The following is a 26759-nucleotide window of genomic DNA, read 5'->3' on the forward strand; positions in this document are numbered from 1 at the left end:
GCACAATTGGAAGAGCATAGTCAATGTCACTGAACTGTGCATGTAGAAATTTTTGAAATGGTGTATCTTTGGCTATGTATATTTTCACCAAAAAGGTCAAGAAGGGAGAGGGTTGACATGTTGTAGGGTTGTTAACCAATGTCATAAAAGAATATGTGTACTACTGTTTCATGAGAAACTATTTGTTCTGTAAGCCTTCACCTGAAGTAAAATAAATAAAAAAAAAATGTGGCATATTTATTCAGTGGGCTGCTGCTTAGCAATAATAATGGCCTTCGTGATGGTTGCACAACATGATGAATGTAATTAATGTTACTGAACTGTACATGTAAAAAATGTTGAAATCGCAAATATATATACACTTACCACAATAAAAAAAATAACAAAAAACTTTTATCAGTAGGGCCATTAAAAAAATCTATTTGTCCAACATTATGTGCAAGGATATCCTTTTACAATCTTTTTAGAATCCAAAGTAAAACTCAAGAATAAATTTTAAAATTTTTCTAGCATGAACACTAAAGATATCACCTACGCTCTCTAGTTATAATTACTTCCTCCTGCCTACAAATCTAGCCTATCTTGTAAACCTAAATTCTCTCTTACCCATTCCAACTCATAGCAACCCTATAGGACAGAGTAGGACAAAATGCCCCATAGGGTTCCCAAGACTGCAATCTTAATAGAAGAGCCCTGGTGGCATAGTGATTAAGTGGGCTGCTAACCGAAAGGTCGGTGGTTCAAACCAGGGCTCCCAACCAGTTCGTTCTGGTTGGCACCCCTGCTGAGAATCTGCATTTCTAGTAAGGTACCAGGTGATGCTAATGCTGATTAGGGAGTAGGGACCAATTCTGAGAACCACTAGTAGAGCAGCTATTCTCAAAATTTACATAAAAATCACCTGGGGATCTTGTTAACTGTAGATTCTAATTCAGTCCGATCCCCAAGTGATTCTTATGTATAATAAATTTTGAGAACTGCTGCTAGAGACATTTTTGGTTGCCTTGGGGGGGGGCGGTGCTACTGGCATCTAGCGGGTAGATCCTGCTCAACATCCTACAATGCACAGGACACAACACAATTATCTGGCCAAAATAATGCTGAGGTTGAGAAACCCTGGGATAGCTGTTGCTTTTGTTTCTTTTAAACTTTTGGGATTTAAGAGCTACTAGAAACCAAAAAACCAAACAACTGAAACTATACGGCTGCAATTGTCCTTTTTCAGTTTTTTATTTAATGAAAAAGTTCTTTGGTTTTTTTCCAACATTAAGTTCCCTTGTTTGGAAAACAACCCAAAGAGCTCAATATTATTAAAACGGCACAACCACAACCAAGTGTGATAATACGGAGTCAACTAAGATTAAAAATTGGTCTACTAAAATTTTAGATATAATAAGTTTTATTCATCTGGTGGTACTTGATGCTCACAGGGCACCGTACAACAAATTTAAAAAATACAATATGAAAAAAATCAAACAGCCAGAGATCGATTCCATTAGAGGGCAATGGCCCACAGAAAAACAAACAAAGGCCCACAGAAAAACCCACCTTCTATCCCCTTAAGAACATTAACTTCCTCCTGTTTAAGTTTGGCTTTAAGAAACACTGAAAGAAAGTGCAAAAGAATAGGTCTTTGAAAGTTAAAACTTCACATAGCGTCTTTCATGTAAGTGTATCACAAAATGCTTTCATTATTCAGTAATAAGCATATAAAATAATTCAAACATCCGTGAGTCTATTTGGTCCCAATTAAGGCTGAAGCCTTCAGTATTCTCACTTCTCTATCCTCAAATTATTTGCATCGGTAGTCACTCAAGGTGCAGTAGTCTCGTTTGCTCCACTCTACCACTACAAAGCCTGTTTTCCATATACAGCAAGAGGCCAAGCAAACTAAAGTTATCCAAGTACTAGAATTGAAAATATAACTAAATATTCCCAGGACTGACTTAAAAATCATATTTTGGCTTTGAAATCTAATTGTATCCTTAAATCCTCATGATTAGCTATTACCAAAGGTCATTTGACATCAACTACAGACAACAGCAAGATTTAAAGTTGCAGGGGGTCTGTTATGAAAACTTCTAGAGAGTTTTGGAATTTGTGTCTAATTTTATTACACATTGAAATGTTGTCAGAAAGTTATGTCACACAAGGAACAGTCACAAACTCTGTTTGGAGAGTCAGCTAATGCTCAGTATCAATTTTCTAAAAGCCAGCCAGTTACAAGCTGCTTCTTGTGTAAGCTTCCAAAACAGAGCCCCAAGTGTTAATAGTACAAGTCACAAACCTCCTAATCCCAGTATAACAGTTTTACTTATATGGCAGAGTCATCATATGCTAACCCACTGCCACAGGCTCTCATTTTCCATTAGAGTTCACAAAGTACTAACAAAGGGAGACAAAAGAAAACAGCTACACGTAGTAAAAGGACTAAAACTCAAAGAAATTTTTGGCCATAAAATGTTACAAAAAGCTACAAATATACTTAAAATATCTGGAAGAAAATATTAAGTACTATCTTAATGTTTGGTTGCTCTAGAATTAAATGGCATTTCAGTTTATGCTTGACATATAGATCAATTTATTATCTAATTACTAAATGCAAAACTAAGCTATCTAGGTATTTTAGCTGTAAGATAAGTAACATGTAAGTAGATGTGTCTCTTCCTTTTCTACTATACTGCATTTCTCAAGGGCAAGGGGCAGGCTATATGCACCTTTGCATCCCTGCACCTAAGCACAGTGGCTGGCAAACAGTAGGTACTCAACAGGTACTTGTTGAATAATACATTGTTGAGTACTGGCTTATGAGATAGGAAAGAACTCAAAGATTGTCTTATTCTACTAGCATTACTTACGTAGCCTCACTCCCAATATGTAGAAAGCAGTCTTGAAGTAAAGATACCTTTCCCACTTTTTAAAAGACATGTCAAGAGTTGGATATGACTTGAATAGCTTCCTTTACATGCTTGTAAAGCATTTTGAGAAATCAAGAGATGAAAGGCGCTATGTAAGTACAAAATAATATTCTTCAAGACAGTTCAGCAAAGGTGCTAACTTTTCTATGGTGATGGAACGGTTGTGCTAGTTTCAAGTGAACAGCCCCAAAGCAACTCTTCCGTCATTATCAGCAGAACAATGGGATTTTATTACTTTTGACAAAGATGCCATCACTTTATATAGTTTGCATTCTGTTAACTACTTTCTATAAATCAGGTGACAGAAAATGAAATTAAGTCACTTATTCTACACAAACCAATACTTTACCAAAGTTCCTCATTTTACAAGTCATGTTCAAAAAACACACACAAATTAGCATTTTGTACACAAATGTTTATTTCTCAATTAAACATTCCCTTTAAACACAAGGAATGAATTCTAAATCTTCATAAAGATGAATTAAAAATGAAATCCCTCCAGTATAGTTTGTGTAATCACTGTGTTCTTGGTCACTACTGGCATTTACTGTTTAACATCAAAAACAAAGACAGGTTATTTAAAAATCATGCTACTGTATTTCTAGCTCTTCCTCTATGACCAGTTCTACGCTGATCTGCAATGTTTAAAAGTTTACATCACCAAATTGAAGCAAGTTTAAGGTGTGAAACAACTGTGCATTAAACACAAAATAAACAATAGAATTATAAGATATAGTCAAGTTCATAACGAATATAGGTGTTCTTATCATCGTTGTAGATTCTTGGGTAATGCGCTATGAGAGCATCCTGTGAACCAATGTAGATGGAGTTGTAAATTTTCCAATACACATCTCTGACTTTCCTGGCTGGGTGAAACAAACCCTAGAATAAGCGAAAGGTTACATTACTTCAATTTGCAAAAACACACATAACTTTAACACAATTAAGAAACAAAAAACCTGACAACTGTACAACATTTTCGCAGTGAGCACAGATAAATATCTAATCCTCCCTCAACTTGCACAACGGTATTCCCATTTGGCACGATATACTCTATTAGTAATTATGAACAGTGACTTAATTCAACACGTTAAGCTCAATTACTTTCCTCATTGAATAAACTTTTAAAAATCTTTAACCTACCTGTAAACAATACTGCAACATTCTACATGGTCCAATAGCAACTCTCAGGCCCTCGAGGGCTCCCATAACTGCCTGAATGACATGAGGAGAAGTCTCAAACACATTAGGCCACACATAGTTCAACAAGTGATTCAGTGAATCTTCACAACCAAATCCATAAACCCCAAGTGACATGTGCTGCACCACTGCACTAGCCGTCTGTCTGTGCACAAGGTCTCTGTAATAAGAAAAAATCCTCATTGTTAAGACAGTCTTAGTTTTACAGGAAATATTCATCTGCCCATTAGAAATTAAACTACTAATTCAATGCACTGAGAAAATATGAAGTCATCCTAACACTTTTGTGTATTTGATATACTTTTAGAATGACTCATTCTACTTGAGAACTTTTGCATTAATGACTCAAACCTCACTATGGCTCAAAAGTAAGCCATATTTTCTAACTAACCTTTAAAAAGTACATGAGCAAGAGAGTCTGGTACACTACACATTTTAATATGCTACTAAAAGGACAATATGTGCCTCTTACATATGTATTATTAACAGTAATCTTTTACAATCTTGAAATCTTTGATAGCAATTCAGATACTAGTATATAATAAACCCCTCTAAAAAAACCCACTGCCTGTCAAGTCAGTTCTGACTCACAGTGACCCCAAAGGACAGAGAACTGCCCCATATGGTTTCCAAGGCTGTAAATATTTATGGAAACAGAATGCCACATCCTTCTTCCACCACCTGCAGCTGGTGGGTTCGAACCACAGGCCTTTTGGTTAGCAGTCGAGCACTTTAATCACTGCACCACCAGGGCTCCTCAGTATATAATAACTACATAAAAATCTAATCTTTCCCCTTGTAAATTTTACATTTCATTCAAAAAGAGTAGAACTTAATTTGGGGAAAGAAGAAAAAAGGGAGCAATAATTTTTCTCAAACCTACAGAAATAAGATCTCTACCATCTCCTATGTTAACTGAACTTTTACTTCTGACAAACCATTGAGTTAGTCATTCCACAATGACTACTGAACTACTGGGGTTTGTGATGGGTATAAAAATGAGTTCCCATCTTTGTTCTCAAAAGAATACCTCGAAAGTATAAGAAAAAATATTTGTACTTACTAGCATCCAATTTTCTCTTTATTATAATAATGTCTAATCTCTTCAGCACTGTAGTGAAGCAGTGTTCCTCATTAATAAGCTTTCCAACTAAAGTACTGTTTCCATTTAGTAAGGTTCAATAGAGATACTACCTCAACAGGTAGTAATTTGTAACTAAAGGTCACGTTAACAGTCACCTCACTATGAAGCTAATAAGGTTAAGGCTACAGATGATCTCACTGAGGAATATGGAACATGGGTGATTTACCCCTACTTTACTCAGTCCCAGGTGGCTATGCTTTTACAGAGCACAATTCTTAGTCTGTCTCCATGTCTGGTATATATACGTCTTCTGGTAACTTACTGAATCTTGTCAAGTTTCCCTTCTAGAAGGCAATTAACTGTAATAACCTGAATAATTTTAACCAGTACACAAAAGTAACTGAACGGACTCTAACATGGGTAACTTATCTCTCCAGAAAAACAAAGAGCCAGTGAAAACAGTCCTTTCTCTTACTACTTTGGACCTTGCATTTTCCTTTCAGTTGTTTTCTGTTCAAGGCTACATGTCTGTCTAGATGGCTGAATGAAAAAGTATCAGAAACCTGACTGTCAAATAACTCAAGTAGTATTGTATCAGTGGTCACCATCTGAACAACTGGGGGTCTGCAATGGAAATAGTGTGGCTCTGGCGGGCTATATTCAGTAGTTCAGAAAGCTTCGCTTCACCTGAAATAAAAAGCTAAAAAGATCAGGTCTCTGCCACACTTACCTCATGCTCATCATTTCCTCTAATTGTATTTGATTAATTTTAAAACACAAGTTAAATCAATTACTGCTCTTTGAAATATATTTACTCTGTAATAGATATGAAAAGGAATAAAAAGGGTGGGACTTGGAAAACTTTGGGAACCACTATAGCATAAATATATTATTTGAAAATATTAATAGTCATCTATGTAGGTTAATAAAAATCAAGGCTAGGATAATTATTAGATGAGTCATCTAAAAATTATTTCAATAAATTCTAAAACAAAATAGGAATTCGAATTCTTTCACTTAGTTCAAGTCACTTACCTATCCATTAAAGCATCTTCAAGTAATGGTGTTACAGCATAAATGTAATCTTTTCCCATTTCACCAATATATTCAAACAAGAAGGAAAGTGATTTTAACACTCCATTTTGAACATTCAGTTCAGGAACTCTGTATTCATTCATTAAGGCAGGAAGTACTGTGAAGGGTGAACATGTTTCCGCAACAATAGCTATTGCTACCGTTGTACAAACTCTGTTCTGCCTTTCCTGAACTTTGAGGTTGTTTAAAAGTGTAGCCAATACATCATGAGGGCTGGCAGAAAAAAAAAAACGTGTCAACAAACTTAAATGACAAGTCAAAATTTTTTCAAGTGAGAAAGAAAAAAATGCAAAGAAGCGGAACTTAATAAACTTAAGAACATCTAAATTAAAATGTCGGTTTTAAAGAAAAAAAATTAATTCTAATGGATTCCTTTTCAAATGTAATTTCCAGTCTTTAGTTATATTTCCTGAAATGTAAAGGAATTTAATTAAATGTTTAAATCGAATTCTTTGAGTTGTCAAAACATGGGCACCTATGGTGGCGGCTGTGCTCAAACCGTGGTCTCCATGCCCTCACATACAAAATCTGTTTTTCTTTTCTTAATGCTCCCTCTCCCACACCTTTACTGCATCTATTCTCCCCTTCATTAAGCATTAATTTTGCCACAGGTTCAGAGGGACACTGGGGTTAAAAAAGTTTGTGCAAGAGTGATGTGTTGCAAATTCCTCGACTACACCACCACCGAAATATTCATTACTGTTACCAAGAAAGGAGGAGGAGGAATAGGGGGAAAAGGGAAAACTAATTAATCTAACTTTTGTATTTCTTAGTTACTAAGCCATATGTAGTGTCTCATTTTCTATAATGACTGTTTCTCCCAGTTTGTTTCCGACAGAGTGAAAGCAAATAACCACAGATTATCTAATAAAACGGTTACAAGTAAATTGAGTCTATAGATTCATCTTAGAACATTTCTATTAATATGAGACTTGAATTGTGCTGACTGTGACATTAACAACTGGTTTCAAGCAATACTCTAAAAAGGACCAACAAAAATTTGTGATTATTCTCAAAATGGTACTATTTCCCTCCCAAAATATCTCAAGTGTGAGTAAAGAAAACTTTTAAAATCTCCCAACTGTTTCAATTCAATTTAAAATTTAAACAAACATTTCAAAAACTGTAAGGTCAGTGGTTAAATTAAGTGCTTTCTCAACAGCATTACTTATACTATGCCTCAGAGGGATTCTACACACACAGAAGCAATTTTCAATACCAAAATGGATTTATTAGAAATAAAAAATATGGAAGGAAGCAATACTCACCCAATGGCCTTTGCAATATAACCAAATGTGTTGACTGTGGCTCTACGAATAGCTTTTTTGTGAGCTTTTAAGAGTTCCAAAAGTTCAAAGCAAATCCTCATCCATTCTCTTGCAGACACATATTCAGCTCCCCTTAAAAAAAAAAACGGAAATTTTTAAATTTTTTATTGTGCTTTAAGTGAAAGTTTACAGTTCAAGTTAGTTTCTCATACAAACATTTATATACACATTATTATGTGACCCTAATTGCTCTCCCTATGACAGCACATTCCTCCTTTCTACACCAGATTTCCCAAGTCCATTCAACTAGATCCTGTCCCTGTTTGCCTTCTAATCTCGCCTCTGGACAGAAGCTGGCCATTTAGTCTCATGTAGCTACTTGAGCTAAAAAGCACTCTCTTCACAAGTATCATTTTATGTCTCATAGTCCAGTCTAATCTTTGTCTGAAGAGTTGGCTTTGGGAATGGTTTCAGTTCTGGGCTAACACAGAGTCCAGGGGCCACGTCTTCCGGGGTCCCTCCAGTCTCAGTCAGACCATTAAGTCTAGTCTTAAAAAAAAAGATAATTTTTAATGACATTACCCCCTGCCATCGAGTTGATTCCGACTCATAGTGACCCTACAGGACAGAGCAGAACTGCCCCCATAGGGTTTCCAAGGCTGTAAATCTTTACGGAAGCAGACTGCCACATCTTTCTCCCATGGTTGGGGAGACTGGCGGGTTCGAACGGCCGACCTCTCGGTTAGCAGCTGAGTGCTATAACCACTGCACAAACCGTTATTAACTCATTTTAAGCATAAAGGTTTTAAGATCCTGAAGAAAGGCTGGTTTAGTCTTAAAACTGCCAACCCCCATTATCATACAAATTGCAACTTCACTGAAAATATTAATACCAGATAACCTGACCATAAATGCATCTGTATGTGAGCAACACTAAGCAAATTTTCGTAAGAGGCTAAATCTGAAAAACGATACTGCTTATATAAATGTTAGCTAATCTGTTTACCTGTCAGCAATACGTCCAACAAGATCAATACAATTCTCTTGTACTTTTTCATGCCTGTTCTTTAAGATGGGGGTGAGTCTAGGCAGTAGATCTTTAATTGGTGGGGTCATCTTATGCATACCTATATAATAAAAGTCAACAAACTATCAATTAATATTTGAATTGCAACTTTTGTTCATGTTTCCTTTTCCTTAGCAATGTAATACACATGACCAGGCATAAATATAAACTACAGCTCCTATGGAAAGAGACAGCCCAGATTCTGACCAGACTCAGAATTGTTTATAACTTTTTATTAACAACTTCTGATTATGCATATAAATGAAAGAAATTAGTGAAGTGATTTAAAGAATGATGAATATTCAATAACAAAAAATTTTACTTGGTTTTGAAATGTATTTGTACACTGACATTTGAATATGGGGACAGCTTATGTTCCGGCCATACACAACAATATAAGCCAGAGATAGACATGTAAATTAAAGCAAAATTTTTCAGAAAGGGCCCCCTTACCCTTTAACTGCAAAACAAACAGATCTCCAGTCTCCCTGCAATGCAGGGCATACTTGGATGGTATTTACACCTATGAAGAGAGAAAAAAGGAGGCAGCTGGCAGGGGCTCTTGCTCTAACTAGAATTGCTTGCTCTGCTTCTCTCTCCATTATTTTTTCCCATGTTTCCCTAATAAACAATATGGTTTACAACACCCTGCAAACCAGAGACCCACAAGTGGCCAAGTAAGTGATTTTTGGCAAGTAGCTATCTTCAAGCATAAAAGAATGGGCTGAATTGGGGGTTGTATGTAAATGAAATACTTTAAAGAGCTCCTACATTCCGTAAAAACCCCTTACTAAAATGAGAAAAATAGTGGCTAACACAGCCAGCTATTCTGACCTCTTACTAGGTTATTTCAGCCCCTCTAAGCCATGCAGAAGTTATTTTTGGCAATAGGAGTAAATATGAGAGACCATTTGTTTGCTTCATCTTAACGGTCTTAAATAATAAAAGCTTTGCTTTCCACATCCATGATCATTTTATAATATGCTTGTGTTTTTACTTTGAATTAGAAAACTAAGTGGGTAGTTTTAAAAACTTGGATATAAATAAAAACAAGATAATAATTTATTTAACTTTTCTCCCTGATTATGTTCCTTGAATTTGACAGCAAGCCAAAAACCTGCTATAATCACTACATAATTCAAGGTTGAATACATAATATTTTGTTCTAAAACTAGATTAAAACTTCAGAGCTGTCTTTTTTCCCTCGAGCATGGCAGAATATATTACAGCTAGAACACCATTTCTACTAGGATTCTCCATTCCATGACTTGGAAGGTTTTTGAGCTGTTACTACTCCAACCTCTCCTGTAGATTCTAAACTTGACCTTTTCTCCCCCTTTAAAGTAAAATATAAATGGGTTTTGGGTGACAAAGACGTTTGCGATATGCCCTGACTTAACTACAATCTTAAAAGTGACAAAAAAAAGTATTAGAAATTATTACCCAGCTCCTAAATGATTCTTAATTTACTTTTTAAAAACCAAAGAAAGTTAAAAACCAAACAAACAAAAGATTTCTTACATGACCATCAAATTCCATACCTATTACATTTACAATGGCCTTCAGTGCTCCAAGAATGCTGCCCAATACTTCAGGGTACTCTTCACCCAAATACTCATACAAAACAACACCCAAGTGCCCCATCAGTTTTTCCTATAATGAAACAAATAATGTTAAAATGTTACTATTTATATTAAACTATTTGGTGAAGAAATAAGAATCTGGTACAAAAGGTTACCTCTTGACAAGTCTTCATGACAACAGCGGTTCGAGAGATCAAGTCAGCTGCCTGTTGCCTAACTTTTGCCGATTTGTTATTTAAACGCCACAAAACTGTACCACAGATCTGAGGCAGGTATGGTTTGACTCGCTTGCCAAGAGCATTAACCACAGTTCCAAAGCCATTCAACATTACTGAGTCCTAAAAAGAAAAAAAAAGGCTAAGTTAAATTAAAAGACTACATTCACTGGGAACTACAATTTAGTCTCTTTGTCAATGAACAATCGAGATATACTAACAATCTTTTCCAGCCATGTAAACATCAGCTTTTTAAAAAAAATCAAATGTAAAAACCTGAGGTAGAAGAATATCTCTGGTAGAAATTGAATAAGAAAATGAGCATTTTTTTTTCCCAAATTCAATTATTTCTTAGGGATACTATTTGTTTGAAAAGTAATGTTTTTCTACAGATACAAAAGCCAGTGGCAACTCGCCGTAAGAATTATTACCTCTGTAGTCTGTTCTTGGAAAGCATAAAGAATACCATCAATCAGTTGTTCTTCAAGTTTATGATCAATATCTGCTGCTCCCAAGTTACCCATAATTTTCTCTATTGTCTCCATCACCATTTTTCTGTACTGCTCAGCTTCATCTTTCAGATCATCCACAATCCTAGATATAATTTCTGCTGCACCTACTTTGTTTGCCAACTCCACAGTAGTATCAACTAACTAAAAAGAGGGAGGGAAAAAAAACTTTTATTGCTTTTGTGAGGAAATAGGCATCATGAAAACTGAATATTCTGAAGATTCTATTGACCTAGTAAAATATGCCATTTATTAAACTTTAGGGGAAAGGTTTAAAATTTAAACATGAGTCTAAATCAAGGTGATATAAGGTAAAACTGTATCTAGGTTTCACCTAGCCAGATTAAGGCTTTTAATCTACTAGACAAAGACATCAATGTTCACAGTTGGGTTATTTAATTGGTTGACTAAAATCCATCTCCTTTCACAATCAAGCACACATGAACTGAGATAATCAGGGCAAAAAATAATATGTAATGTATTCAAATTTATTAAAAAATTAGTCTAATCATTTTTGAAGATTTTAACAATAAGCACTCACCTGCCGATAATTTCTTCTATCCAAAGCCATTCTGTGTTGCCAAAAATGTTTAAAAAAAGGAGGAAGAATCTCTGTTTTAATGTAATTTGCTTCTACACCATCTGTTCCACAACACTGCTTTACCACCTAAAAGATTAAAAAATAATAATAAATACAGTACTGGTTTAACACACAATAATTTCTTTAAAAAAAATCTTTAAACACAAACTCAGTTTAGATAAACAAACTTTGAACAAAAACACTCTAGAACAATTACCTTTAGCACAATTTTCTTCATTTCTTCATCAGGAGACTGGAACTCTCGAATAAGGATTAACATCACTTCTCTAGTATAGTAGTTGGCATATTCTGCATCCATTAGAGGAATAAGATACCCAATAGCTTTTAAAAAAGCAGCCAGACCCTATTTTAAAATAAAAAACGTACGTTAGTAAATTACATTTAAGTCGCCTTAACTTTAATGAGTAGAAATAAAAATAAAAATAAAATCTACTTCATGGATCTACCTTTCCTCTGTGTTGGCGGATACCCTTCCATAGAGGCTTTAGAACAGAATCAAAAGATTCGATACCGTAAGGAGTCGCCGCTTCAGCCAAGGCAGCTATAGCCAAAGCACTAATAGTCCGAACTTTCTGCTGCTCATCCACAAGACCTATAAAACCAAACACACGATTTAACTAAGCACTAATATTACCTAGGAGCCCTTGTGGTGCAGTGGTTAAGAGCTTGGCTGCAAACGAAAAGGTCGGCAGTCCAAATCCACCAGCAGCTCCTTGGAAACCCCATGAGGCAGTTCTGCTGTCCTATAGGATCACTATGAGTTGGAACAGAGGAAGGCAATGGGTTTAATATTACCTAATTTCTATAATGCCATCTAGATTCTAGCAATATACCTAAAGTTTTACTCAAAAGTAAAACTGCAGAACCTGTTCACATGAAGTATTAACAGACGGCAAAACTCAGTAGCCGGTTAGAAGATAATATTAAAAACCTCATCAGAAAATACATTATATGGTGTTTATGTAGTTAAAGCCCTTCTATTAATCTCCCCAAATTGGCAGCCCAAATTTCAGCACAGTTTTGTCTTACAAAGGAGAGACAAACTTATATTACGACTTACCATGTTCAATGATTTCAACTAAACTTCTGAGATGTGGCAAGATGGCGCAGCCCATAAGAATAGCTATCTGCTGTACAATCTTAATACCAGTGTGTCTTGCTTGCCAGGACTTCTTGCTTTTACATACAGCTTTTAAGAAGGGCAATAGAGAAGGAATGCCCAGGGCAGATGCTACAACAGCAAAGGCTCTCGCTGTTGTGTTACGGACATACTCATCCATGTTATCTATATCAGGTCTCATGGTAGAGATCATAGTAGCCAGACCAGCAGCCTAAAAGGACAAGAAAAGTTAACAGCCATGAGTTGATAACGTTAACCCTCAATCATTCCCTCCTATAAACAAGTAATTCCCATCAACAGATTTAAAACTTCCTTCTCTAGAAATTTACTATAAATACCTTTGCCAAATTAGAAATAATCTCTCTGCCTTCCACTCTAGCATAGTAATCTTCATCAATCAACAGTGGTTCAATGACGACAAGGATCTGGAGGAAAAAAAAACAAACAGGAGAGAAGGAGCTTTATTTTTACAGCAATTAATGCAACAGAATTCAATATATATAGGACATTCATAATTACTACTAGGCCTTTGTTAATCAAGGGACTGTTTAAGAATTTTAATTACAGAATTTCAAACCTCAGAACAAACATGAAAATTTGTGGGAACTGCTAACTGCACAGACTAACAAATATTCAGTATTAAAGAACAACAGCAACAATAAAAAACCCTACACAACTACCTACATCTTGCAATTCTAAACGATAATTACCATCAGCTAAAAAGATGGTTCTTGACACTAAAAGGCAGAACATAGTGACATAACTTTTTCTCACACTAATGTCAGAAAAAGCAAATGAAAAAATATGACTGAATCCATTATGGTAAAGCTGGTAAAAAGTTAACACCTACATATACATATATTTATATGTGTGTAATGCATGCTTGTGCAAAGAAAAAAGTCTGGGAGGGTATATAAATCTAATATTGGTTAACTCTAAAGGTGGCTTGCAAAGGCTTGGACTTTTCTAGTATGAATTTATAGTACCAGCTATCACTTTTTTAGAATTTTTAAATTTCACAAATATACAAACATAATCTTGTTACAAAAAAAAAAGCATGAATTCCTTTTATATTAAAAAATAAAAATATCAAACCATTAGAAACACTACTTAAAAAGAACAAACCTTGTGTACATATGGTCGAACTAAGTCATCGAGTTTGTATAATATCCTATCAATAACTTTCACAAGTAAATGACGTTCTTGATCCTCAAGTGTAGGAGACATTAGCAGAGGAAGAATCTGATTAAACAAAGGACCAGCTCCAAATTCACGAGCTTTATCAGTAATTTGACGCAATGCAGCCTGGAAAAACAGTAGAGTTAAACAGTGTTTTTTTTTTTTTAACAATCAAGCATTTTGAATCACATGTCACAAACATTTTGCGAAGAGCAGCCATGAGTTCCATCCTATCAAAATTAGTCTGAAGTTTGAACTCCTGCTACAGAAATTCAACATTTTTCAAACTCAAAGAAGGTGATTTAGTAGAACAACGAAATCACAAGAGTGTCAAATGCTTTAATTTCCCCTAAATAATCTACCTTTTATAAGTTACATATAATGCTAATTAGGAGCCCTGGAATGCTAATACAATTCCCCACATAATTCCACTAATTAGCTCTGAGTCTTAACATTTTAAAGGCTTTAAGGACAAAAGTAGAGTCTCATTTTTCAGCATTCTTATTAGAACAAAAATCTTAGATAAAAACCCTTGATAAACACGAAGAAATTAATTATAAATTTCTAAACATAAAAATATAATGAACATAATGATTTAATGAACTAGTACTCACCTTTCTCATTGGAGGTGTTCCATTCTTTATTTTTAAAAGCAACTTCATTATTTTTCTCTCTTTTTGCTCTTCCGGACTAAGTGTTGACTCATCAACATCAACCTGATATCATAAAGAAAAAATTTTTAGGATGAGATCCTATGATTTATAACTCCCAAACAAAATGTAACATTTTTATTTTTGCTATCACTACTTACCAATAGTTTATCAAAGTACTGAATATCATCAGGTTTTAAAAATGGAAGATTTCCAGATGGTTGGTCATTAACACTTTTCATAGTTCTGTCTTCAGTTTGCATGTGGAAACCGGTCATACCACCCAAAGGTGTTGGAGTTGCTGTCAGTTTTCGAGCTGGAGTTCGAATAGGAACATAACCAGCTGGAGGAGGAAGTACCTAATACAGATAAAAGGCAGTTTAGGATTTTCATAACTTTATAAATTAAGGAACACCATAATAAATAATATCTGAACTTAAAATATTTTAAAGTTTACTAGCTAGGAAGGTTTTTGCTTGGTTAGAGAGAAGAATTAACACCTATCCCCTTTCTTCTATCTTATTATTTTCAAAATATTTATGACAAATTTTCATATTTCTCATCCACTAATTAATACAAAATGTATTAGGGTTGTGAGGAAATGAAATAAATGGCAGATTTATAAAATTCTGATCACTTTCAAACATTAATCTATGTAAAATGTTAGTGAGCCAACATTTTAAATCATAAAGAAATTCTGAAATTATAAAATCTGAGTCAGTGATTCCCAAAAAAAAACCTCTCTAAAAGCATGGAATATTTCATGTACAGTATTCCCATCAATGGAAATAAGCTCACAAGGTGTACATAAAGAACATGTAAAACATTAAATTTTATTAAAACATTATTTACATAAACCCGTGCTATAAGAGCAAACCTTAATATCTAAGCCTAAAACTCTACAAAAATGAGTTAAATGCACAAAAAGTAAAAACAAAGTATTTACCAAAAAACCTTGTATGATATACGCTGTTAGATTAAATCTTTTGCAAAATCAACAAAATGTTTTTAAAAGGTGTGTGTTCTTTATATTTTTACAATAAATTAAAAAAAAAAAAAGACTTCTGTAAAAAAAAAATTTTTTACACTAGTATAAAATTTGTTTTTAACACAAATTCCAGGACAGGTCAGTAAACCTATAAAAGTCTTTTCCAAAAAGCCTAAGCTGCTGTGTCTAAAAATTTCTATTAGAACAAACATTAAATTATAATAAGTATTGATACTATCTGAATTTTGTTATCCAATTATTTTTATACTCTTTGTTAACATATACACCAGCATAGATCACTAATTATTTTGAAAAATTATTTGGAATTTTATTCTACAGATTAGAGATCTATGAAATCAAAGTCAAGGCCACTGGCATCACTCAGAAATTAAGGACTTAAAGGTCTACCCTTTTTTATATTAATATGATTCTCCCCTCCCACTAATACGGGGAAATCAATGAAGGTAAGTGATAGTCACTCAAGCAGTCAATAGTAGGTTGTGAGTGTCTATACTCACTGCATTATGTGGAGGCTATAAAGAAGTTAACAAAGCAAAAATCAAAAAATGCACACGTAAATATTCTAATATTAACCTAACAGGAAAAAAACAACATCATACACACAAACTGTGATAAGCAACGGTCATTAGCAGAAAGGCCTCTGCAAAAGCTTTCAGATGACTTGGGTTCCAATTCTAGCATGACAGTAACTAGCTATCTGACTAAAGACACTACCTTTGGACCAACAAATATTCCCAAGCGCCACGGGACTAAAAAATTCTATAGTTTAAAATAAACTTCACATTGCTATGGTAAAGAATATGCGTTGTGGTAACTCATAACTTAAATACACAAGATCTTGTGAGGTACCAAGTAAAATAACCATGATCTAATGTGAGCTTTAACCAGTTCTCAAAGTAAGGTCTGTAGACCCCTAGAAGTCTTTCGGATTTCTCCATTCCAAAAAGTAGTAAAAGCTTCATGTCGTTCATTTCTTTTCATTTCCACGTTACTTTTTGAAACCTAAATATACTTGGAAATAGCTATAGGAATGGAATGGCAGCAGTAAATTTGGGTAAGGCCAAGGCAAACTTGAACTGCCAAATAATTTAAAGAATCAAATCAAATTCACATTCAATATTCATTGTTATTACCTTATAGCCTTCTGGGAACATAGCATCTAATTCTTCATCAGAAAGTGGACGATTTCTCTCATCAATTTCTCTCTCCCACCGCCAAGCCTGAAGCTGTTCAGGAGTCATACTCATTATGTGACCTATCAAAAAAAGCAAATTTCTGTAACAATCTATAATGCAAAACTGTATCACTACATAGATCCTTGGGTATAAGACAGTTAAGATCAGCCCTAATATTTAATTGCTCTTGTATTATAAACTCAAACCAAGACTTATTTTCATATCCCTTATCCTTGCTAAAAAATGGCATTAACAGCACACAAAAAACCAGAAAGAAAAATTTCAAAATATTTTCAGTAAGAAAAAAACAATTATTTCCAATGAGAAAGTTTCTACCTGGAGTAGGAGTTGCCATGTTCATGGCTGGTGTGCCAATTGGTGTTTTTCCAGGAGTCAGAACGGGAGTGCTTCCACCCATCTGACTAGCTGGTGTTTCATCCCAACGTGACTTTCTTTTACTGGCTCCTGGAGTTGGTGTTTCACCGATTGAGTCCCCACCTCGATCTGTTCGAGGAGTCTCAGCCCAACCACTTCCATGCCCAGGAGTATCTTTAAAGTGAAAGAAAAAGAGAATTAAGACCACAATTTCAACCATGGTCAAAACAATATTGTTTATTTTCAAATTGCTGACATACTCAAAATGCTCAAGTTCAGAAACAGGACATTCCTAAAATGGTCTCCATTTTATGCTCCATTGCATATTTATCTACTTTTCACTGTTTTCAGTGTTTCTTTTCCACAGATTACAATAACAATACAAACTAACAATCGAGGAACAGGAAAACATAACAAAATATTCTAACCACCCAGGGACACTCACTACATGTACCTTGAACCACTTCCTTCATTTGTCCATGCAGCTGAGCTACTCCGGATTCAAGCTTTTAACCGTTTCTTTCCTCCATTACGTATTAAGCACTCTCAAATGTCATTTAGAATTATTTATAAAATTTTAATAAAGCAGATTTACTATTAAATCTCAACTTGCTGCAACTACTCTGATAAAGTTAATTAAATTATAGCTTTACACTATCTACACACTATCTACACAAAAAACATGATGCTATGGTCTACAAACTCTCCTCTCCCGGTGTTCTTCCTGAAATAAATCTTAAACGTCCCCAAGGAAAAATATCAGGCATATGATCTAGTTCTTTATCTATCCCCAAAGCAGCTGGTTATTTACTTGTCCAACTAGGGCTAGAGAGAACAGATTTCAGGCTTGAAACATCTCACTCATCTAGTCAACATTTAACCCAAGCACATGTCCAGACTCCACTAGAAGTGAAGTACCTCTCTCTGTTTTGGGGGTCTCATCCCATCTGTTTTTACGGGCACTAGATGTTGCGCCTCCGTGGCCTGGTGTCGCATGGCCCGGTGTATCGCCTCGTCCAGGAGTAGCAGCTCCCGCTGGTGTGTGACTAGGTGTAGGGTCCCATATTTTCGAGCCTGGGGTTGCTCCAGGAGTCTCGCTTCCCTTTGCACGACCTGGTGTCTCATCCCATCTTAAGGAAGGGGTATGCCCAGGAGTCTTAAAAAAGCCAAAAAAAAAATCACACACCTACATAGAAATAACTACAAAATATGTTTAAAAAAAAAAAAAAACTTAAACAAATGTTCTACTTCTAGTCACTATAATTAAGAATTACAGTAGACTATCTTTCTACTTAAGATACCTACCTTCTAGCAAATATGTTTATGAGCAAAATCAATTAAAGCTATAATTTGTACAGTGAAAAAAGCCCTGACTTAAAAAAAAAAAAAAAATTCTGGGTATGAGTCTTGAATATATCGCTAATAACTCTGTGACTCTGGGAAAATAAGTAAGGTTTCTATATCTAGATCTGCAATCGAAGAATTTCAGCTCTAATTACATCACTACTTCTTAAATGGGGGCTTGGAGGGGAGAGGGAATCCATGAGTTCTAAGAAATACTATTTTTGTGTTTTAAAGGCTGTAAATTCTAACCTATCCAGAGGTTATCTTGGAAGAAAGGCTTGGTGATCTACTTCCAAAAAATCAGCCATTGAAAAGCCTATGGAAAACAGTTCTACTCTAACACAACATGGGGTTGTCATGAGTTGAAATTAATAAACAGCAATTGTTTTTTATTTTATGTACATGTGTTTAATACAAGCATGTTTTCTGACCACCTAAGTAATTATGACCAGACACTGCCACATGATTTCCATCCTTTAGATAAGTTTATATTTACGACCATGTTTTCATAAAACAATATCACCCTAACTCATGCTGACAAGATTAATGAAAAAAAGATTAGAAGTAGACTGAAGTGATCAAAAGTTCCATAGCAGTTAAAATGGAGACAAGTACTGAGTGATCTAGGGCATCAAACAGCAATGCTATCACAAGAAACTGCACAGTGCAGACAATACTGTATCGACACAGCAGGGACTTAGTGTAAACAAAATAAAACGTTACTTAAGTATTGACTCGTTGAGTACTCTACAAGTTTTGTAGTATATTGCGTACACTTGTTTAACGGATGCTCTTACACGAGTTTTATCTAGCTTTATTATGTTTGCAAATTTGCATAATAACATTTACAAGTTTAAGACTGAATATATTTTCCTTTAAAAAGATTCTATGTATTACTCAAAACCGAGAAATTCTGGATTAGATAAGTGAAGCACATACACTGTTTAAAAACTCATCTTTCGGCAGCTGCCCCTCCTGCTGAATTAGAAAGGAAGGTGGGAAATAAATCCTTCCTAGCATCCACTGCAATTCCAAAGTCATGACTTAAGGCAGAGTTGTATTAAATGAGCAGAATGAAAGAAAACATGGTTTGAATCTCTAACTTATAAGAAAGACATCAACTCTTGCGTCCAGTTATAATGAGCATGCAGTTAATCAGATACTAGGAAGGTAAGTTTCTCTTTTCCAACTTTCAAAATTTAGCACTAGATGTCAACCATAGAATTAGTAATTACTTATATTCAGCAGAACCAAATTCTCTCAATTCATCTAACAGCAAGCAAAAGGGAATTCCTCAAGATCTATCTTAAAATAAACAGTTCAGAATTATGTGTTCGGTATACTATATTTCAATTCTGAGTTTGTGAAAATACTACCATAGTCTGACAGGTTTTTCTTGATTTGTAAGTAAATCTGCAGTAGGCTAACCTAGAGCTGATAATCGCTCAGACTGGTGTGGTGGAGACGGGGGCTATGAAAAATGGTTAGATCCTGAATAGATTTAAAGTTAGGCCAACAAAATTTGTTTACAGATAGGATACGGAATAAGGGAAAAAGAAAAGAGTATAGGATGATTTCTAAATGATTGACTTGTAAGTGTTTGGCCTGAAACAGACACAGGAAAAACCATAGGAGAAAGCTGGAGGGGAGGGAGAGAATGAAGGAATTCTAATTTTACTACAGAAATACTGATTTTGAAATGCTTATTAGGCTCCCAAGTAAACGTGTCAGGTTGAACAAACATACAAGTCTGAAGAACAGAGGAGATATGGGTTATATTTATAAAAATTTGGGAGCTGTCTGTATAAAGATAACACTTTCAAGGACACGGACGAAATCCTGGGAGTGTAGATGAAACAGAGGTCCAAAGACTGAGCACTAGAGCAACCCGAAGTTCAAAGGAAGACAAGGAGGATCCAGCAAAAGAGACTAAGGAGGAATAGTAAGGACAGTATGAGAACCAAGAGACTGAAGCCCAAAGGCTGAAAGAAAAAAGGGTTTCAAAGTCATACCTAATAAAATGCTGAGTAATATGAAGACTGAGAACAAACCTCTGGATTTAGCAACAAGGTGGTCACATGACCCTGACATGTTTTGGTGAAGTGGTGCAGGCAAAAGACAGATAAGCAGAGACAGCCAACTACAGACAACTCATTCAAGGTATTTTGCAGTAAAAAAGAGAGAAATGGGATGGTAACTGAAAGCGGATATGAGAGTCAAGGGATGGTTTTCTGCAGGATTTTTTTTTAAGAGATGCAGAACGATAGAACATGTTTGCTGGTGGAAGAGAAAAAAACTGATGTTACACAAGAGTCCTTGAGTAAGCAAGAGGAGACGGAAAATGGAGCATTAGTTGGATACTTAGCTTTAGATGGTCAACTTGCACAAACAGTTCATATCCTAACAGCTGGGGAAGCAGAGTAGATGAGAGCGGGTAAGAGACAAAACTGTAGATGTTACGGCGGGAAAATGCAGACGTTTTCTTTGACTGTTCATATTTTGAAGAAAAAAGAAGCAAAATCATCAACTAAAAGTGAAGTAGCTAATGAAGTCTGACAGTGTAAAGAAGTCCTCTAGGAAAGTAAACCAATTCAGGGAGTGTGGCAGCACTGCACACTGAAGCATGTGGTCAAAGGCATAAATTATTCATCTAGAAAATGAGGATGACCACTACACTGTACTCACCCTCCACTATGTGATGTACCTACATGTCTAAACTTAGTATTTCAAAAGGAACACCCTTTACTCTGTAACAGAGAATTTTCAAATAATAATAAATAAAAAGATACTACCTCTGCCTGATCCCAACTTGATAGCTTTTTGGGAGTGGCACCGGGAGTCTGATCAGCTGTCTGATCCCAACGCCGTTTTCTTTTTGATGGAGGCTGGGATGCTGCTGCTCCATTGACGACTTTTAGTTCTCCAGCTTTAGCTTTTTCTGCTAGTTGTTGCCTAATTTCTCTCTGAAAAATTTTTGAATAAGCAGTGAGCATTTGTATTTAAAATGTTACCCAAATTATTTTTATGTCATGAGTACAGTTACTTCTATTTAACATCCTATTTTATACTGCACTAACTCTTCTTTCTATGCTCCTGGGGGTCTCATTCCTTATTCTCTTTCTGTATTCTCAGTTTTACACAATGTCTTTCTGCACAAATAGATGAGCAAGTACAGAATTTATAACATAGGGCACCCAACTCTATATACAGTCATTGGTGAAGTAAACTATCTTCATCATGTATCAACAGTGAACAGCCAAGACCCACTGAAAGAGAGGGTTTTCTACAAAACTCACATAAATAGCAAATAAGATGACTATGTAACAAGATAGAAAAATTGTAAGTAAAAATAAAATTCTTATGATTACAATTAACTTACCCTAAAATTTTAAAATGGGGCTCCATCATCCCACTTAATTCATGTAACAAACAAATCTATTAATACATAATAAAGTTATGGGGGTTTATTATTAAAACAAAATGGGGTAATCTCTGGAATCCTTCAAAATTTTCCACCCATATCAATACTGAATCTTATGGGAGGGTTAGGAATTTTTCAAGGAATAATTATTTGACTTTTCCCTTACACATAGGTTTTAGACACTCACCATCACCCTCCTCCCCCCGGCCCCCATACATCCACTCCAAGATTCAGATGTATGCATTATGGCCAAGGGGCCAGGGACCAAAAACGGACATAGAAATATGAAAAGTTCAATTTGCAAGGTGGTAGAATTTTGGGTGAGAGTCTTTATCAACTTAATTTTTATTAATACTGTTATAACATTACTTGTGCAGTAAATTACGAAACATATAAGTCTCTCAATCTCAACTTTCTTTATATTCTTTCAGAACCATTAAAATAAGAAGGTTCACAAACCTCTTCTTTAGTCAGATGCTGTTCTCGCATTACATCCATGTAAGTTCTGGCGTTCATTTTAGGATCAGGGGTCTTCCCTCCTGCAGAAAAGAACAGCAACAGGACAAGAGTACAATAAATAAAGGATAATTAGGTTCAGTTGATTTATCTTCCCTGCTCTAATATTACGTTATTCCATAATCATTTAATTTATTTTTGATGGAAAACTTTAATAATTATACATCTTACTTTTTATTGAGTTTTGCTGATCAATTTAACCTGTTTGAACACAAACATATCTACAGCAGTTTAAAACAAATATTTTAATGCATATAAAAACAAAATGACAGCACAGTTTAGAGTCTTCAGAAGTGATGGGTTCCTGGGTTGCTAATCCGGAATACGTACACTTTCGTGCCTTTGTCTCCATCAGCAGTTCTGACTTCAAGCAGCAGAATAGAAGCCTAGAAAATTATCTCTTTACCATTAGTAACACTTTGGAAAGATATTTATATTCAAAACATTACCTGTTGCAAGCTCGTTAAAATCCTGACTACAAGTAACTATGCCTAGATAAGTTCGTCATACAACATTCTAAAAGTTATAGTTTAGAAAATCTTTTAAAAATACACCTATAATCTTATTCTGATGTCATGTTACTAAAAAGGGCTTCGTGCTTTTTTTAAAGTTTTATTGACCCAGAAACATACTTTAATTCTTAGAAAGTATAAACTACAACTGGAAACATTACTTGAAATACATTACTTCTACCAGTTATTATGATGCACACAGAAGAAAAGTGGTGTACAAAGAGATGTGTTAGTCTCTTGGTTGAAGTTTCAGTACTTGTTTTTCAAACTTCAAAATATTTTAAAGAAGCCCAAACTGTATATAACAAGATTCACAGAGGCACACTATGCTTTAGAATATGTGATAATTAGCTATACAAGTAAGTATAGCATCATCATGATTTAGGAAAAAATAATAATAAAATTCTAAGACATTTCCTATACTGAAGATCATGCCCAATTGGCAGTGTCATTCTTTCTGACACTAGCTCTGATAAGACTTCCTTTGGAATACTTTTTCACCATAATCTAGAGAGGATGTGTTGAACTGCACCCTTAAGAATGCAGACAGGACTGGCATATAGCAGTACTGCTGTAGGAAAGAAATTAAGGACAGTTAGTATGGGCCTGTGAATTCTGACATACATGTTTAAATCAATTACAATTAAGCAAGTAAAAAAAAATATCCCTACTAATTCATGCAGGCTGAAAGTCTAATTTGTACACCTGCAGCAAAATCTAATTTTAAGAAACGGGCACCTAATTTTGACTGTGAAACTCACTCACCTGAGGAAAGCTTCCATCAGGTTCACTATTGCCCCTTGTGCGGACTTGCACACTAAAATTAGCAAAACAGACTCCAACTATTAAAAATATCAGTTTTTGTATATATACTTTTATCTTTAAGTATGCTTAGAGCAAAGTAGGTGCATTTACTAAGTTCTATTTAGAGCAACATGAGGGGAGCTCTACTGTGAGACTGTTTCTCAAAAGTAACAATCCTAAAAATCTAGGATTTGGAATGAAAACTTCCAATAATTTGAAAGTATTTTGAGCAGAAACACATTTGTTCAAAGTATAGTACGCGTACCCAAAACAAAAGTAAAAGAAAAACCTTTAACCCTTTGCGTTTCTATGGCATTGGCTCATTATTTTCTTGTCCTTCTACCTGGAAAGAAAACTTGTATTATAAAGATGAAGAATATGGCACCTGTGACTTCAACCAAATCTATACAAATCTATAATAAGGGGGATTTTTAAAAAGAAAAGTAAATTCGTAAGCATGCCAAAAAAAATCAAGGGCTAAAGACAACTGAATACAAATAAATTTCTCAATACTTATAGAAAAGTGGGAAAGAATTACCATCTGCAAAAGGATCAAGACGCTCTGGGGAAATTATCATGGTCCGCCTATGCTTTTTGTATTCATCTTCACGGTCTGCAATCTTCGGAGGTCGGTGCTCAGCAAATGGATCATACTGAAAAGAAGCATGTCTCAATCATTACTCTCGCTTTATTAAATAACCATACAGAATATAATAAAAATAAGAACACTATAAAACATGGAAAAACGCTTAATAAATGTCTACTAATAAAATATTCTGTATTTTATAGGTAAATGTTAATATGAAAAAATAAGGCATATGGAAATGAGATGATATACATGTCCACACTTCCATACTTCATGTATCCTGAGACAATTACCTTTATAAAATAAAGTAAGTATTATTTGTAATTCTCCCAAGTCAACACTGCCCAAACCATTATAAAAAACTGATTATGAAACTTGTGGAGTTTCCATGGGAACTGAGACAATCACTTTTCTTCAGGTGAATAAAAGTTTCAAAAGAAGTCACCTGTTCAGTTGACTGTGGTATATCATTAAGCAATGCCACAGGCGCATGGTATCCTGGCTTCTTCTGACCAAGCAAACTTGTAGATGATGAGTAGTCATCGTCATCCTGCAATGAAACCCCCCAAAAAAGTCGTAAGCAAAAATGTCTAACTTGACAATCAGAAAGAATAAATAAAGATTCAAAACGAAATACTGTGTCAGAAATACAGGCTGACAGTGTTATGTCTAGGCCCTCCTTCATAAAACTTGTAAAAACTATTAGGTTTTCTTTCCAATCCAAGCTATTAAAGAAATTAAATTTAATTCTCTTTATCCTTTTAAAATTATTAAACAAGGAATGTTTTCTGCAAGTCAATTAAAACAAAGTAGCTATGGATAGCTATGGACTAGAAAAACCTGAGCGTGTTTTCTCACAGAAGGAACTATGAAATTTGTTTTCAGTTTGGCACTACAAAAGAAAAGGTTCTTATTTAAAGCTCTCACCTTCCTTTTTGTTTTTTAAGTCATGTTTTTAACATGATTTAACAACTACAGAAACAAGTAAAAGTAATTTTAAATGTATGCTTCCCTGGTAATATGTTTAAACAGAATAGTGTTATGCTATATTACGTTACTAATATAAAAAGTGCACTGCTGGGTAACTCTCAAGAGCTTAACACCTCATAAATTTTATTTAAAATTAAAAATTTCCCCCTCAGCTTCTGGAACACATAGCCATCATTTTAGGGTATGAAAGTCCAAAATACTAGTCCCTGACTGGCTTCCATAAATTTTAACTTTGGGACTAAGTTTAGCTTTCCTCAAAAAGAAAAAAAGTGCCAAATATAAAATAAAATGTGGCTTGAATGGTTTTTTGTACTCTGCAAAAGTATTTTGTAAAATACAAAAATAACCAGCAGTTTGATAACCTATATATGTAAAATAGTTTGCCTTATGCTTGACTCATACAAACATGAATACATATTTCACCAAATGTGGGTGTTTGGGATGGTCTTACAAAATATAAATTATGGACTATATAGAAAACATTTTGAGAAAGATACTTCAAAATGAGAGGTCGTCATCCTCCAGAGCAACTGAAACAGATACAAAGTCTATGAATTATCAGTTAACAAGAAACATCCTATTCATATTAAGATGCCAAGGGGAGAAGAAAACAGTATCAAGTCAGAAATCAAAAGTTACCAGGACAGACAGCAATTTACAATCAAGTCACTTCTCACATGGGCTACTACTCTAGATAGAGCTCAGTAGTGGGGATTTACTTTTACCTTGGTTTATGATTTGTAGGTACTTTGCTGGATCAACAATCTAGTCTTTAACTTAACAACTCAGAACTGAGCACTTTCAGTGAAGTTTCTGAAACTCAGACAGGAAGGACACCTACAAAAATTTTATCCTCACAAAAAAAGTTCTGGTTTGAACCCCTGCTGAGAATTTACATTTCTAACAAGTTCCCAGGTGATGTTAATGCTGCTGATTAGCGACCAATTCTGGGAACCTCTAGGAGAGCAGTGGTTCCCAAAATTTATTATACATAAGAATCATCTGGGGATCTTGTTTAACTGTAGATTCTGGTTCAGTATATCTGGGGTGGTTCGAAGCCCTAGATTAAACCAGATGACTCAAACAAAAAATTCCTTTATATTTCTTGCTCTCCCTCAAAAAAATGCTTGTCTCTTGTACAATCTGTAACTTACATCTTCAAGTTCAGTTGCAGCAATGGATGTCACGTATCCAGCAAATCTGCTGTCACTTCCACCATATATTTCCTGATCATAATAACCTGTAGAATCAAGGCCCACTCCTTGAGCTTCATCAAGAGCTGCCTTCTTGCCCTGAATTTCTCGAATCTGTGCTTCAATATCTACGAGAAAGGAAATAAAGACTTTCTTAATTCTTCAAAGAGCTCTTAACACAATGCATTTCTCTACTAGGTATTATTAAAATATTCTCCTAAATATAGAAAATTTAAAATAATTATGGTTAGTAAAACTATACCAAGTACTGATTTTTAATATATTTCCCCTACTTCAATCGACAATATACAGAAGAGCGGCTTCCTATCCCATCAACTACAAATTG

General features: G+C 34.9%; 1 protein-coding gene across 10 annotated transcripts in view; it reads right to left on the bottom strand.

The window, feature by feature from the left end:
• Nucleotides 1–3279: 3279 nt before the first annotated feature.
• SF3B1 (splicing factor 3b subunit 1) overlaps nt 3280–26759 on the bottom strand; it is a 34167-nt gene continuing 10687 nt past the window's right edge. For 2 of the 10 annotated variants that reach the window (XM_023732940.1, XM_023732938.1), the window contains 24 exons: nt 26375–26541; nt 24676–24780; nt 24183–24297; nt 22272–22351; nt 21184–21354; nt 17966–18203; nt 17009–17221; nt 16631–16752; nt 14650–14847; nt 14453–14554; nt 13785–13964; nt 12998–13084; nt 12600–12870; nt 11986–12131; nt 11736–11882; nt 11480–11605; nt 10861–11082; nt 10370–10552; nt 10173–10284; nt 8572–8692; nt 7566–7697; nt 6238–6510; nt 4062–4278; nt 3642–3800 (listed from right to left, as the gene is read on the bottom strand). In XM_023732940.1, the coding sequence (XP_023588708.1) occupies nt 3642–3800; nt 4062–4278; nt 6238–6510; nt 7566–7697; nt 8572–8692; nt 10173–10284; nt 10370–10552; nt 10861–11082; nt 11480–11605; nt 11736–11882; nt 11986–12131; nt 12600–12870; nt 12998–13084; nt 13785–13964; nt 14453–14554; nt 14650–14847; nt 16631–16752; nt 17009–17221; nt 17966–18203; nt 21184–21354; nt 22272–22351; nt 24183–24297; nt 24676–24780; nt 26375–26541 (3887 nt within the window). The other 8 variants (XM_023732939.1, XM_004378182.3, XM_023732941.1 and 5 more) reach the window with 8 other exon arrangements.

Source organism: Trichechus manatus, unplaced genomic scaffold, assembly GCF_000243295.1.
Source record: "Trichechus manatus latirostris isolate Lorelei unplaced genomic scaffold, TriManLat1.0 scaffold00056, whole genome shotgun sequence".
Lineage (NCBI taxonomy): Eukaryota > Metazoa > Chordata > Mammalia > Sirenia > Trichechidae > Trichechus > Trichechus manatus.